Source organism: Diorhabda sublineata, chromosome 1, assembly GCF_026230105.1.
Source record: "Diorhabda sublineata isolate icDioSubl1.1 chromosome 1, icDioSubl1.1, whole genome shotgun sequence".
NCBI classification, from domain to species: Eukaryota; Metazoa; Arthropoda; class Insecta; order Coleoptera; family Chrysomelidae; genus Diorhabda; species Diorhabda sublineata.
In genome coordinates, this window is record NC_079474.1 from 32,431,117 (window position 1) to 32,446,543 (window position 15,427).

General features: G+C 32.5%; 1 protein-coding gene across 1 annotated transcript in view; it reads left to right on the top strand.

The window, feature by feature from the left end:
* Positions 1–15,427, top strand: part of LOC130440860 (uncharacterized) — a 41,521-nt gene that overhangs the window by 16,158 nt on the left and 9,936 nt on the right. Inside the window, exons 6-7 of the mRNA XM_056774256.1 lie at positions 2,408–3,938; positions 11,942–12,209. Of these exons, the coding sequence (XP_056630234.1) occupies positions 2,408–3,938; positions 11,942–12,209 (1,799 nt within the window). The remainder of the gene's footprint in view (positions 1–2,407; positions 3,939–11,941; positions 12,210–15,427) is intronic.

Consider the following 15,427-nt stretch of genomic DNA (forward strand, 5'->3'; position numbering starts at 1 on the left):
AATTATATCTTCCTCTTCATTCTCTTCTTCTTGCAGAATTTCTGTTCGCTGTTCTAAGAAAAAGGAAGCATCAATAATCTCTTCATTAATATCATAAATATCTTCATCTGTTGTATTTATTTCAATATTGGAGCAAGTCTGTCCCTGACAATTGATGCATACTGGCGAACAAAATAATCCCACTTTTTGACAACCAAAATTTTTACTACAATCCGTCTTACATTTGCAAAAAATAGTGTTGAGTAGTTTTTCTGGAGCAGGCGGGAGTAAAGTTTGAATTGGCTCCAAATAATTATCTGTTAATTTCCAACCCCATTCTTCTGGGTCCAGCTCATTGCCTAGCCACACTTGAACTTGATAATACACACGATACAAGTGGTGTTGAAAGGCAGAAGCAGATGTTGGAGGCAGACAAGACAACTGTACTGTTTTATTGTTCCATGTAGATTTTACAAACTTCAAATATCTTCATTGGTCTATGGAATCATTTTTTTTGGATCACCACATATTGCAAGAAGAAAACGAATTCCATTTGTAGCTAGCAGATGTTACTCAAGGTTACCGACGAAGGGAATAAGGGACTAACAGTAGTCGTATATTTTAAAATATACATTTAATGTATATAAGTTTTATTGTGCAAGTAACACAAACCAATAGTTTCTTATTATTATTATTATTATTTCATTTATATTATTTATCCGGTGACGTATACAGGCTGCATTTTAGTGCATATTATGTAAAATATGAATTTTCTAATGATTAAAACGCCGATATCTCACGAATGGTGAGTCGTAAGAGAAAAAGTGACTAGACTATTTTTATAGAGAATTGTATGATCTACAACTTTTTTCTGATCTACTTTTACGATATCACTTACTGTTTTCGAGAAAAATGGAAAAAACCTTAATTTTGTACTTTTGACCGTGAATAAAATTTTTTGCAGAAGTAGGATCGAAGGAGACTTTTGACATTTCATTTATAATGATGTATTTAACGTCTCTGTCAATTTTCAGCTATAAGTTATGACTTATTTTTGTCTATTTTGATTGGATTATCATGTTGTTAAACGTATCTCGAGCTCCTTCTATAATTATGTGATCGTACTCCTGATGCCTGGTCCCATTTCGCGTTTATCGTGGTCCGTTTTTACCAGATCTATGTCATGACCGTTTATCTATTAGACCAGGAATGGGGAAACTACGGCCCGCGGGCCAGCAAACAAAAGTTAAGTACAATTTTCTTTTCATCAGAAATTACATTCTCATGAATTGGCAGTAAAGGCAGTACACGTCGGGCACAAAACCCGTAAGTCCGACTGTCGTCGAATGCACTACCTATTTGAGGCAACTATTTTTGAACACCAGCAGTCCTTATCTCAGACACAATACTCAAATATAGTTTCCCACGCCCAGAAAATAATGGTTATGTTTGGTACAAGCTATTTGTGCGAACAAATGTTTTCAATAATGAAAAAATTGTCTTCGTAATAGGCTTTCGGATGACCTCCTTTTTTCATTGTTAAAAATGAAGCCGGCTTATGACGAAGTCATGCAGAAACAAAAACAGTTTCACATGTCACATGTTCCCACAAAGACCAGCGCCCCTCAACCTAACCTTCTACTTCGCAGCTAATTAAATTTCAATTAATTAAATGTTATTTTTTAATATTGCACAATAAATTGGTATTTCAGAAAAAATATGGCAATATTTTCAGTTTAGTAAATAATGTAATGTCTCAACTTGGCCCGCCATATATTTCGTTAGCAAAAATTGGCACGCGAAGAAAAAAGTTTCCCCATCGCTGTATTAGACCCACTGGAGGATACGTTGACTTTTGCTAATAATTTTTTGATACATTCAAAGGAGAGTCCATATTCTTAACTTGCTGCTTATATTTGTTATTGTCGTTGTTATTTGTTATAATTACTGCATCGTCGGCATATCTAATGTTGTTAATTGCTTTCTCCGTTGATTTTGATGCCATCTGATAGTTCTGTCAGTGCTTGTTGTATAGGAGAGGTGACTGAATGCAACCTTGTCGCACTCCCTTCTTGACAGCAACTTTTTTGCTATTATAGCGACAAAATCTAGTGAAAAATAAAGTATCTTATCGTACTTACTCTATTAGTGTTGAAGATTATAAACATAATATTTTAGTAGACTATAATAATTCGTTGTGAAAAATAATCATTAAAAGTTACGTCATGAGTAAGGAATAAAGTTTTCTGTTTGTTTTTAACAGTTTGTGTCATGTTTGTCATATTGAAAAAATTTTATTTACGTCTAAATTAGATAACTAAAACATTCGTTTTGTAATATTCCAATCGAAATACGTTATAAACACCAAAATGCGTTGTATTCACAAAAACTTTTTAACGCAAAAAAAGATTTCGGGTAAAATTTTCAGTAGCAGGAAATTAAAAGCGGCTAGTTTTTTCCAAGTAAAAAGGTATGCTCACCAATTACCGGAGAGGTTAAAAGACATGGATAAGAATCCAAATCCGCAGTTTTTCGACATGGTAGAATATTTTTTCCATAAAGCTGCAATGATAGTTGAAGATAAATTAGTAGAGGATCTCCTTAAGAAAAAAGGAAATAAAATGACGGAAGAACAAGGACAAAATAGAGTGACTGGTATATTACAATATATGCAGAATTGTGACGGTGTTTTAGAATTAGCATTACCAATTAAAAGAGATAACGGAACGTACGAGATTATTGAAGCTTATAGAGCTCATCACAGCGCTCATAGAACACCATGTAAAGGCGGTATACGTTTCTCCACAGACGTTTGTAGAGATGAAGTTAAAGCATTAGCGGCTTTAATGACTTTTAAATGCGCGTGCGTCGATGTACCATTCGGTGGTAGCAAAGGAGGTGTAAAAATAGATCCTAAACAATATTCACCTAACGAATTAGAAAAAGTTATGAGAAAATTCACATTAGAATGCACCAAAAAGGGTTTTATCGGTCCTTGTACGGACGTACCAGCACCTGATATGGGTACAGGAGAAAGAGAAATGTCTTGGTTAGCAGATACTTACGCAAAAACCATAGGATACATGGATATAAATCATCACGCTATTACGACTGGAAAACCGATCAATCAAGGCGGTATCCACGGTAGAATATCCGCTACAGGTCGCGGTATTTATCACGGTATTCACGAATTTATAAACGACGAAAGTCTCATGAAAACAATCGGTTTAGAACCAGGAATAAAAGATAAAAGGATAATAATACAAGGGTTAGGAAATGTAGGATTACATAGTATGAGATACGTAGTTAGGGCTGGTGGTAAGGTGATTGGGATACAAGAAATCGACGGATCGATTTATAACGAACAAGGTATAGATCCCAAACAACTCGAAGATCACAAAATAGCTAACGGTACGATAAACGGGTTCGCTGGAGCGGAAAAATTCGACGGGGATCTGTTAAGTCATGAATGCGACATTTTAATACCAGCCGCAATGGAAAAAGTGATCACAGCTGAAAACGCCGGTAATATAAAGGCGAAACTTATAGCCGAAGGCGCCAACGGTCCTATCACTCCAGCCGCCGATGAAATATTACTAAAAAACAATATTCTAGTAATACCTGATCTGTATTGTAACGCTGGAGGTGTTACAGTCTCGTACTTCGAATGGTTGAAAAATATCAATCACGTCTCTTACGGGCGGTTGACCTTCAAATATGAAAGAGACTCCAACTATCATCTACTCCAATCCGTTCAAGAATCTTTACAGAGAAAATTCTGCGATGCTGGAGACATTCCCATCGTACCGTCGAAGGCTTTCCAAGAACGCATAGCGGGCGCTTCTGAAAAAGATATTGTACATTCCGGATTGTCGTTTACAATGGAACGATCAGCTAAAGCTATAAAGGAGAGCGCTCAGAAACATAACTTGGGGATAAATATAAGAGCGGCTGCTTATGTTAGTTCTGTCGAGAAAATTTTTCTTTCCATTAATGATGCAGGTTTTGTCTAACTCACTTTACGTTTAATGAATTCTTCATAGAATAAAGTGAGAGTTTGAGCGCCTTTTTGGAAGAAACATTAACATATCCACAAATGATTTCTTAATGTAATTCCTTCCTTCCATTATACGTTTTTCCCAATATTATGGTAGTTTTTTTCATACCGTTCTCATAAATTAAATTCTAAAATCTCCTACAAGGAGTACAAAGATCTAGAAGTCACATAAGTATTTGCTTCGAGTGGAGACTGCCTTTATCATGGAGAAGCAAAACCTCGTGGATGGGACAATCTATTACGTTGATATTTAAGCTTAATTTCGTTGATAGTCTATCTAAGAATTATACCAGTAGGACACACATCAATCCCAAATAATACAGAGGACGACATAAGTCCGGAAAAAAATGCGTTAAGCTCCATCCTTCATGAAATGTCGGATCTTCGCGAGCTTTGGATCGTTGTCCATTTGTCCACGTAGATTTTTTTTCAGCATTTTCAGATAACTGGCACGTGAGCATCAAAAAGTACGATCCCACGAGACCTCATGCATGGATACCTGCCCTCATACACACCCCATACAGGTATAATTCTTTTTCTATGAAGACGCGAGGTTTCTGGTCGTTCCAGTACACGAAGTACCATTTAGCTTAACTGAATCCGAGGTACCACTCGCAAAATTCTAATCTGCGATCTAAATAAGTGCGCGAATGCCAGTTTCTATATTTTCATTAGTTGTTACAGATGCCGATCGTTCAGAACGCGTCGTGTAGTCAACAGAGCCCATTTTCAAAAATTTTTGGTCTACACTGTTGAACGATTTGGTAGTGACGAATTTGGAAATTGTTGTTGGAACTCGGTAAACATCTAAGAGAAAAATTTTATAAACACAGTCAAGATCTGAAGAAATCGTTACGGTTAATCACTATGAAGAATAGGAATAACTAGACAAATAATTGTGTCAGCGTGTTATATATATAAAATATGTACGAAAATATTCTGAAAGAACGAAATGTAGTTCAAAAATCAAGAAAATTGACAACAAATCGAACAAAAAATCAAAATTTAGAAGTTTTAGTGATAATGAGATTTCCCCGCTAAAGGTAAGGCTTATTATTGCCAAAAATGTGAGGAAGTAAAATCAAAAGTGTATTCAAAAAGTCGCAAAAAGTTCAACTCAACTTGTGTGATATGGTAGGTGATATTTTCTGGTAGTAGTTCTTCAGTCCTCCTGGAATTTTGCAACCGCCAAAATATATGGAAAGATCTAGATTAATGCAGTTTATAGAGAAAAAGTATCCTAAAGGTCATTTTGGTGATTTGGTTAGATATGGCAAATTCTCATTATGCACAGTATGTGTCGAAGATTTTGCAGAATTGAATATTCCTCAGCTGAGACTGATTTAACGGTTGTAGCGAAAGAGAATCTTGAACAATTTCGTGCACATTGTATTCAGTACAGATAATTAAATTGAAACAAACAGTTTGAACGGGTTTTTTGTCCCTATGTCTTCTTGACGGCTAATTTAGGATTGTTTTTTTGATATTGTGGGTCGTCTTGGATAAAACGAACTGCTTCACTGTCTGTATGAATGAAAAGTAATCGTACGATTTCCCTAGTGAATTTTGAGAGTACTAATTTTTTAGGTTTTATTAAATAAATTTAATTTTCACCTATATAAAAGCAACTTGAATAAAAACATTAGTTTCTGGAAAATTTCATAACGATATTAATCTATCAGGGAAATTGAAACATTGAACAAAATATTACATTATAATAGTTCTCCAAGTATCATATGTAATCTCAACCGGAAAATTATTTCCTTTTTGTTCCAAATTAAAAACGTAGACAGCGAAATTCAAATTTACATAAATAATAATTTATTATTAATATAGAATATTGTTGTTAGAATGCATTTTACTAGAACCTTATTATCTAAATTATTTGTAACACAAACAATTCCTTTCAGAATTAACCGATAAAAGTGTTCATCATCATATTCCAGACCTTATCAGTTACATTTCTATTTTATCTACATTGAACAAAAAAACAAACATAAATTAGAAACGGTGGAGACCTTCCATCACGTGACTAATACGTTAGGAACAATATTCATATGAATCAAATCAAAATTTGTGTCAACTTGGTAAAAACAATTAGTAAAACTAATATTCTTCGTCACCCCTTACCATGGTTTTCTTTTATACTCATTTTGTATCTTGTAAAAACTGCTGTGTATTAAGCCATCGTTTCACCAAATTTTGTTGTAATATATAAATATATAAAACCCTTAAATAAATATCAACTTTAGTATAATACATCATGCCGTACACGGGAGAGCAACGCTCGTTTTGCGTGCGCGCGTATTTCAAGAACAATCGATTACTTATTCGAGTTGGACGGTTGTATCGATAATATTATCGATTGCGTAACATTGCGGAAGCTCCAAGCTATGCAACAATTTTAGCTTGGATCCAGACATTCAATACTACTGGAAACACTATTGGCGAAATGCATCATGGCCGTTCAAGGACAACAAGAACGCCTGGAAACATTCAGTCCGTAGCATATTCTGTAAACCGACAGCCTCGATTCAACTGAGATTATCAAAAGCGACAATTCATCGCAAAATGCGTTCCAATTTACACCTAAAGGCCTGTACAATTCAGATTGGGCAAGCACTACATGAAAATGATTGAATTTTGTGAAAGCAATGTTAGAGAGATTTAACAATTTCAACAACATGTTCTTCAGGCACATTTTCATTTGGATGAAAACTTGTCGTTTTTAGGAGACAAGACCTTAGATAAACGCCCGTTGGGTCGCTATGTCGGCGAACTGCATTATTGGGTCCTACTATAATGAAAATAACAGAGGACATACAGTTGTTATAACTTCTGCACGGTATGTCGACATGATACGCAATTTTTTCGAGCCTTAACTGCAACAATATGAGCATTATAACCGGCTGACATGGTTCTAGCAACGCACACCAGCTCACTAGCATTGCACGAGTTGTTCCCAGAAAAGGTGATTTCACGAAGAGGTGATATTGAATGGCTAGCTCGGAACCCTGACTTGATCCCACCTGATTTTTTCTTGTGGGGTTATCTTAAGAGCGTGGTCTACGAGAATAATCCACAAAATTTGACAGATTTACGAAACAATATTGAAGAAAAGATAAGGAGTATTCCTCAACCACTTCCTCAAAAATTTTGTTTCTTATCTTTTAATTCATACCAATAAATACATATAAAAATAAGTATGTTTTTTTTCCAACTACAGTAGTTGGATCACTATGAAACACCCTGTACCTCCTGATCAAATGAAAGAGGTTCTTGTTCACTCAAATTTATAGTGAACTCCTGTGCTCGTGAAGTTTTTTTTCCAGCCATTTTCTGAAAATAGCTGTTGGTTAATTAAGACCGTTACAAGTATAATCAGGCACTTAATGCAATTTTCAAAATTCTACACAGATTTACATATTATAAACACTCTTCACCACTAATAAGTATTAAAATGAGCCTGGTAATATTTCCTTCTCACGGCATTTTAGATATTATAAAATGTAATAAGTTGATAATTTATTGTATTACAGATGTAAAATTGATAAAAAATCAAATTAGTTATTAGAATAACTGATTATAATAATAAATACAAGTTCAATCCAAAATTTCGCTAAAAATAACACAGTAAACAAAGCTCACATAATCTCAAAATGCGGTAACGTCAAATTCAACTTTCAGTATTGACATTAAGTTCATTAGGTTTGTTCTTGGTAGCTGCACTGGCAGAACTACTTCAGAAGTGTACACTAAAGTGATCTTTGTAGTAGAACCAGCGTTAGGGTCGCTGTTCTTAGTAGCAGTGCAAGAGAACTAGTTCACCCAGTTCATTGTACTGCTTGCACTGAGTCTAGAGTCAGTTCAGCCAGTGCAGTGCAATAAGTGTAATCTAGAATCTGGATTACATTATTGTTAATACTACAAGGCCAGAATCACATCAAATAACCTCAAATACAACAATCTATACACTCATGAACTGGTCTGCAGTGGTTCAGTTTAGTACAGTTCCAATGCAGCTACCAAAAACGAACCTATTAAATTTTTATTCCAACATATACTGATTAATTATTTTATTTACAAAGGGCTTTTTTAATTAACAAATAATACATCCATTTTAAGTTTTTGTTCCAAAGAATTTGAAATGTTTATGTACCCCATAATTCAAATTCAAATCAAATCAAATATTAAAAGATGTTTACTTGCCTCTGTATACGGTAGCTTAAATCTTTATTGAACTGTCGGGACGCTACAAATAGTTTTCAAGGTTATTTATCTCACATTAACATTGTGGCGTAGTTATGCATTAATAGAAATACATTGTAAGTCAAAGTAAAATCATTTAAGGAGTAGTGAATAAAAACAATGATCATTTAATTTGAATATATATTTAGTCTCAATGAATATGAGTTTCACGGTTGTATTAACATAACAATTTTGGATATTGGACAATCGTCATTTATATGTTCTATGCAGCTAATTATTTTTTCTTATCATAAGTTCTCTTTTATTTACTCTTCAGGAAAATGCAAGAAGTAGATAGATATTGTGTAGTTATTTAACTTTAAGATCATTTATAAGCTGAAATGTGATATTTTAAATAATGTTAGAATTTTCTTCCACTTAGTAATCTGTATCTTAGTTTCGAGTGATTTTAGAATTAGATGAAAGTAAGATAAGAAAAACTGTCACAAAACAATGATATGTATATGTCTTAGATCATTGGGTTGTCAATTAAAAAGAGTTAGTACCTACGGTTATTTTGAATATTATCACAGAATAATCTAAATATTTTTCATAAAGTTTTAATAAATGTACATGAGCTAATACAAGTTCTGATCTTTTATACCACGAGCCGTACAGAACATTAGAAGTTTGCACAGACCAAAAGCCCTTTTTTTTAAATAAGTACCTGTTTGTCAATAAAGGCTAGACATTTTTTTATATGAATTGATAAATCATTGATCGGATACAACTGTTCCAAATCGATTACAGGCTTTTTTGAATAGTTTATCTACTGGTTTAATCCCACCATCAGGAAAGGGGCGCAGACTGAATTGTACACATCGGCAGTTCTACAACAGTGCTGTGAAAAAAGAAATAGAAATTAAAAATACTACGTGTCAAAATTTAAAATCTAAGATAAGTGAATTATTTGTTTGGACATATTATGTTCACATATAGTTTACTTTGTGTTCATTTATAATTGTGTTTATCATAAACAAACAGCTGCATCGTCAGCTATAAAACTTTTCTAAATATAAACAATGTTATCTTTTGTCTCATTTTGATTTGATGAAATATATTCCAGTAGTTAAAAACAATATGCAATAAATCATCGTCATCGTCACTAAACGGTATAATTTTGAAAGTCTCAACTACTGATCCAATCATTAAATTCATCATTTTTTTTTCGTTTGTGGTAACTGTCATCGTTTTCTTGGTTTCGAATTCTTGCCAACACCGTTTCAAAACTTACTTTTAGCGAATGGTCTCGTTAAGGATATTTTCATAATATTTCTCTATGGTCAAGATAATGTTAATGCTTTCTTGCATATTTTAAAATGTTACTACAAAAATTATTGTTACAGTAAAAACTAAGAAAACTGATATTATCTAGCTAAAATCAATTTTGAATTATTTATTCCAGAAAACTATACATTTGATTCGGAAACTAATATTATTTTGGATTTTTCCGCAAAAATACTTAATTTTCTATGGTTTTTCGTATATTTTTAATTACTACGTCAAAAAATCTAGAAATTTGAAAAAAATTGTAAACCATGTATAAAAAATTCTGGTAATTATGTAAAAATAACCTCCAAGCCCCTATCGATTTGGGGTTGTGGAGGGTAATAAAGAAAAGTGTACTGAATACAAAAAAAATATTCCAGCCGTCGATCATCCCTTGTTAACAAAATATACAGGGTTAAACAATAAAAATTTTACATTTTCGGAATTACGTGTGTTAACAGATCATAAATTTTATTTGAAAACATATAAACAAAAAATACAGCTAAATAGTGAAAATAATATGTGAAAAATATATGAAATTAATTCAGTGGAATTATGAACATTTACTTGTTAATTGACGTAACCATAAGTGATTATTATTTTTTGTATGGTAAAATATGGTAAAAAATGGAACAACCCCAAGTCGATAAGGGTGGGGGATGATTTTAGATAATTACCAAAATTCTATCATTCCGAAGCCATTTGAAACACTGATTTATTTTTGGCTTCAATTGATCAAATGTGTTTCGAAGTAATTGTACATATTGGATTCCTTCAGTTTCATATTTTTGTGAAATATACAGGGTTGAAGGTGTAGTAATTTTTTTTTAATATCACTAAGAATTTATAGTATCTACAGTTGTGGAATGACAACGCTGTAATACAAAAAAATCGGAAGAGGAACGTTGATACTGTAATATTTTTCTTATTTATTTCTATTCGTGGGGCTCTTCTTAAACTATATCCCAAAAGAGATTCTCAAAAGTTTACAAATAAATAAATAGACCTTCCTAGAGATCAGCTCGAAAGAAACAATGTAAATAAACCACCTGCTATATAAAAACAAACATCAAAGGTGCTGCACCATTAAATCCAGACAGGACCTGCTCCAGGGCGGAGACGAGTGATCATACAAAGCGAGTTATATAACGTAAATTTGAAAGTTTTGAAAAATATGTATGCTTTGTTCGCGGTATTTTGAAATGTCGAATGTCTTCTGAACGATTCAAATGCTCATATTTTGTTCAGAATATGTTCGGAACATATACTTTTTTACGAATGATCAAATATTAACGTTTTTCATCAATTGCTGATGGACCGAATCATAATGAATTACGCACAGCACCTTTAAAGTTGCTACTGTACTAAACTTTCAAAGATACAAAAGTTGAACCTCATTACTAAATGAAAAAACCTTAAATCGCATTTTCACTGAAATTATTCTGGGGGGGGGTAGATAGAAATATCAATAAATGAAAGAAAATTTTGACGAAACTGTTTGGGGCATATACAAGGTGTCCCACGATGAGTTAAAAACTATCTTTATATGGCAAAATACTTAAAATTTCTACGTTTGGGTTTTCGGATACGATCTTTTCAACTAAAATATTATCAAAGATGGTCGACTTCCGGTAAGTTTAGGTACAGGAAAGTATACATGAATTTGCCTTATTTCTTACCATTAAAACAGATAAACCGAGTGGTTCTATTAAAAAAAATAAAGAAATTTGATATTTATGACGTTAAACTTTGAACACTTTTTATACACACCCTGTATAAAATGAAAAATATTTCAGCATAGATTCAAATACGTCTGACCTTGCTAAAAGCAACCGAACAGAAACCATTTTCATATCTTTAAGGGTATCCTCGTAAAAATATAATTTATAAGGGTCTGCAACGGTCAAATTTTGTACAAAAATATTAATAACTCAACAAGTATGGATTTTTCGAAAAAAGTTTTTAGACAAAAGTATAATAAAATTTTTCGTAGATTTCAAAAATGTATTAATATACAGGGTGTTCTATTTAAAATAACAAAGTTACAGTCGACTTCTAAGACCATACTTATTTCTAGTTTTTTGTTACTTAAAATTCTTACAATTTTATTCTACCCTAACCTAACCCAGCGTGGAACGAAACGTCACCTATATTTATGACTTTTTCTTATTTCTTACAAAAAGCACACTTCTCGACACTATTATTAGCTGCATAACAATATTTTTCTAGCACAAGTCTTCAAAATTAATTTCATGAAGTTCCACTTCTTATCTGAACACGTCCATAGTAACATTTATTTTCGATAGGTACGTTGAACTAGGCAAGCACTACTTCTCTCAGTTTACAATTATCCGAGCGGGGAAACGCTCGATTCACGTATAGAAATAGTTTAAAAACGAATACTTCAAAATGTCGCGGGTGTTTTTATTTCTTATTTCTTGTTTAATTCTATTAAACGTATCGGAAGGATCGAAAATTTTGATGGTATTTTCTCTGCCATCGAGAAGTCATTACATACTAGGTAGATCTTTGGCTACGGGATTAAGGCAAGCTGGACATGACATTACGATGATTACCAAATTCACAGAAAAACCGCCTGAGGGTAGTGGTAGCTTTAGATACATTACTATACCTGATTGTCAATTGGGTGATTCCAGTAAGTAGAAATTAATATTTAATTATGAATTATTATTCCAATGCCCAAATAATTACATTCTTATTTATAATATCTCGTCTTTTCGCTGACTCTTCAATATAAATATTCTGATTTGTTAATGTCCTGAAATAATTTGTCCAACTCTGTTTACCTCCATTATTAAAACAAGTTTTTCAATACCTCAATTAATGAAATAATTTTTTATTACTTTATGGTTATCAGTATCTTTTTCTGTTTAAACATCAATATATATGTCTAATGTAAATTAAAGATCTGTCTCTTTGCTCGTTTCTTCAGTCATGAGAGTCGTGACTTCTTTGGAATGTCTCTATTCCTTCTTTTATTCTTCCTTCTATATTTCTCGATCTTCAAGTGACTTGTCTCGTCTTCTACTTCTTTTTTCCCTGGACTCTATTGTCATCTCGTCATGTAGCAACGTGTCCAAAAGATTAAACAATGTCTTACAGCTCAGCAATTAAAATGAATTAATATATTTGAGATCTTTAGCCCGTATGAGAATATTGGGAAGACTAACATTCAGACAAGATTCATTTTATTGTTTTTGCTTATGTATATAAACTGATAAAGATAAGTAAATACATTTTAGAAAATATTATTCATTCAATGCCTATCATTATTACAACTTAAGTTTTACTTAATATGATACGAATAAAAATAAAACTAGATTTATCAGTATTTCAGAACGTTTCAGCAAAACCAACTATTTTCTTGAAATTTTTCTACTATATTGTTAATAGTAATTCTGTTTTTACTTCAAACAGTGAAAAATACCATTAAATTGAAAAATAACAAACGATTCTGCCGTCCTAAACGACGTCCCATTATTAAAATTACTTATAATATATTGCTGAATTCTGATTGTACAACATGCTAAATTACATTCACCTATCTCTATTTTTTTCTCTTAACCTCCAATCAATACGTTCTAACATTCGTATTGTGGCCTCTAAACAGTTTAAAGAAGCTAATTCATATTTGAAATGCATATCTGCGTACTCGACTTAAGTCTTCCATTATAACTTTTAAGTTATAATGTTTAAGTTTTAAGTGTATTATTGACAAGTATGACAGCTACTTAATAGATTAACGAATAATCCTATGGTCACTTGATTTACTATACAATTTTGAAACTTTCTGTTGGAAATGCTTTGCGACAATTTCTTTCATCTTAGGATGCATTTCTAATGCAACACGGTCCACACAACTTTCAAGTTCCAAGTTTTTGCATTTCGTGTCGTGTATGACACAAGCGAACTAGGTCGAATTGTCATATTTTGCATTTAGATTTCAAGTGTTTCTACAGAAGAAATTCATCGTTTATTTTTGTATCCATATTAAAACAAGTCCAAAGGTTGGTTTTATCAAGGTCTTAAAGATCTTGCTGAACGTTGAGTTCGAATATTAAGGCTTTCTTTTTGTACGATTATGTAATAACGTCTTTTGTATTTGTGAGACACCCTTTATATAATCGATTGTTTATAGAACACATTATTACTAGCTCTTCTTTTTCGAACGATTTCTAAAGAAAGGCATGTTTTTAAACTATAATATCCTACGAGAAAAGGCAGAAAATAATTTAATTAAAAGTTTTATCAGTTTACAAGAAAAACTATTGAACTAACTGTAAAATTAATATCAGAATTTTGATAATTGAAATTAAGATAAAAATATTGTGTAAGGTTGGAGGAAGTTAGTATGTCGTAATTAGGGTTAAAACAAGGTTAGTGTGAATTAATATTACGACATTGAAAATGTTCTTAAAATGGCGATTAATTCTTCGGTCATTTCATGCCAATGGATATAAGAATGATGAGTAGAATATGCCGTAATTATAAGGAGTGTTTAATTGACATTGGAGCCTTGATAAAAACCGTTTGGTAATGAATATTATTCTAGTACAGCGTTTCCGAAACTTTTTTGAACGCGTCCCGTAACGAAATTTCAAATTTTATTTATTATTATTTAAATTGAAAAAAACTTATATAACAATAACATGAGTAATCAATTAATTAATTACATAGTAATTTTAATCTGTTTAATTTTTTAAATACACCAAGGCTGGGATCGCAGCTTATGTTTGGATGTTCATTGTTACATTAAACGCTAATTAAATTATCAATTTGTTTACCAAAATTGAGCATTTTTTCATTTTCAGAAAAATGATCAAATATTCTTTGAAGGAAAATACGGAGGGTAGTCTATTAGCTACGAAAGATGTTTTGCATTGAAATTAACACTGTTTTAAGATGTAAATCTTCTTTATCGTAGTTTTTATGGATTTCAATGATTTTATATAATTTTTCAGTCTTTGAAATTTCCTTTTGGAAATAGTTGTTTTCACAGAGTCGTTTTTTGAATTATTAAATCACTTTATGTCATTTCAGGTCAATTGGCGTCTACTTTTGTCAGATCTTGTCGATTAACAATTCATTGAAACCGATTGAAGTTGATTGTTATTATTTGTTGGTGATTGATGTTTAGTGATGTCTATTGATGTCGATTCACAGCAATTCATGTCATTTTATTTCAATTGATGTTGATTGATGTCTTCCGGTGTCTATTGATGTCGACTCACAGGAATCCATGTCATTCCGTTTTAATTGATTTTGATTGATCTCTTCTGGTGTTTATTGACATCGATTGATGTCGATTCATAGGAATTTATGTCATTTCAGGTCAATTGGCGTCTAGTTTTGTCACATCTCGTTTATTAACAATCCATTGAAGTCGATTGAGATCGATAGTCACTTGATGTCTTGTGGTGTCTATTGATGTCGATTTACAGCAATTCAAATCATTTCAATTGATATTGATTGATGTCTTCTGGAGTCTGTTGACTTCGATTGATGTCGATTCACAGGAATTCATGTCATTTCAGGTCAATTGGCGTCTAGTTTTGTCAGATCTGTCGATTAACATATATTGAATTCGATTAAGATCGATAGTCACTTGACGTCGATTGATTTCGATTCAAGGCAATTCATGTCATTTTAAATCAATTGGCGTCTCCTTTGTCAGATCTTGTCGATTAACACATTATTTGACAAATTCTTCCAAAAATATGTTTAAATTTGAAGGAATTCGTTTCACTGCCAACGCCAATTAGAGCATCGGAATTTAGACGGTCCGGTAGTTGTGTTTTTCTGCGACCTGATAACAGATCACGACTCACACTTTGGGAGTCCCTGGTCTAGTAC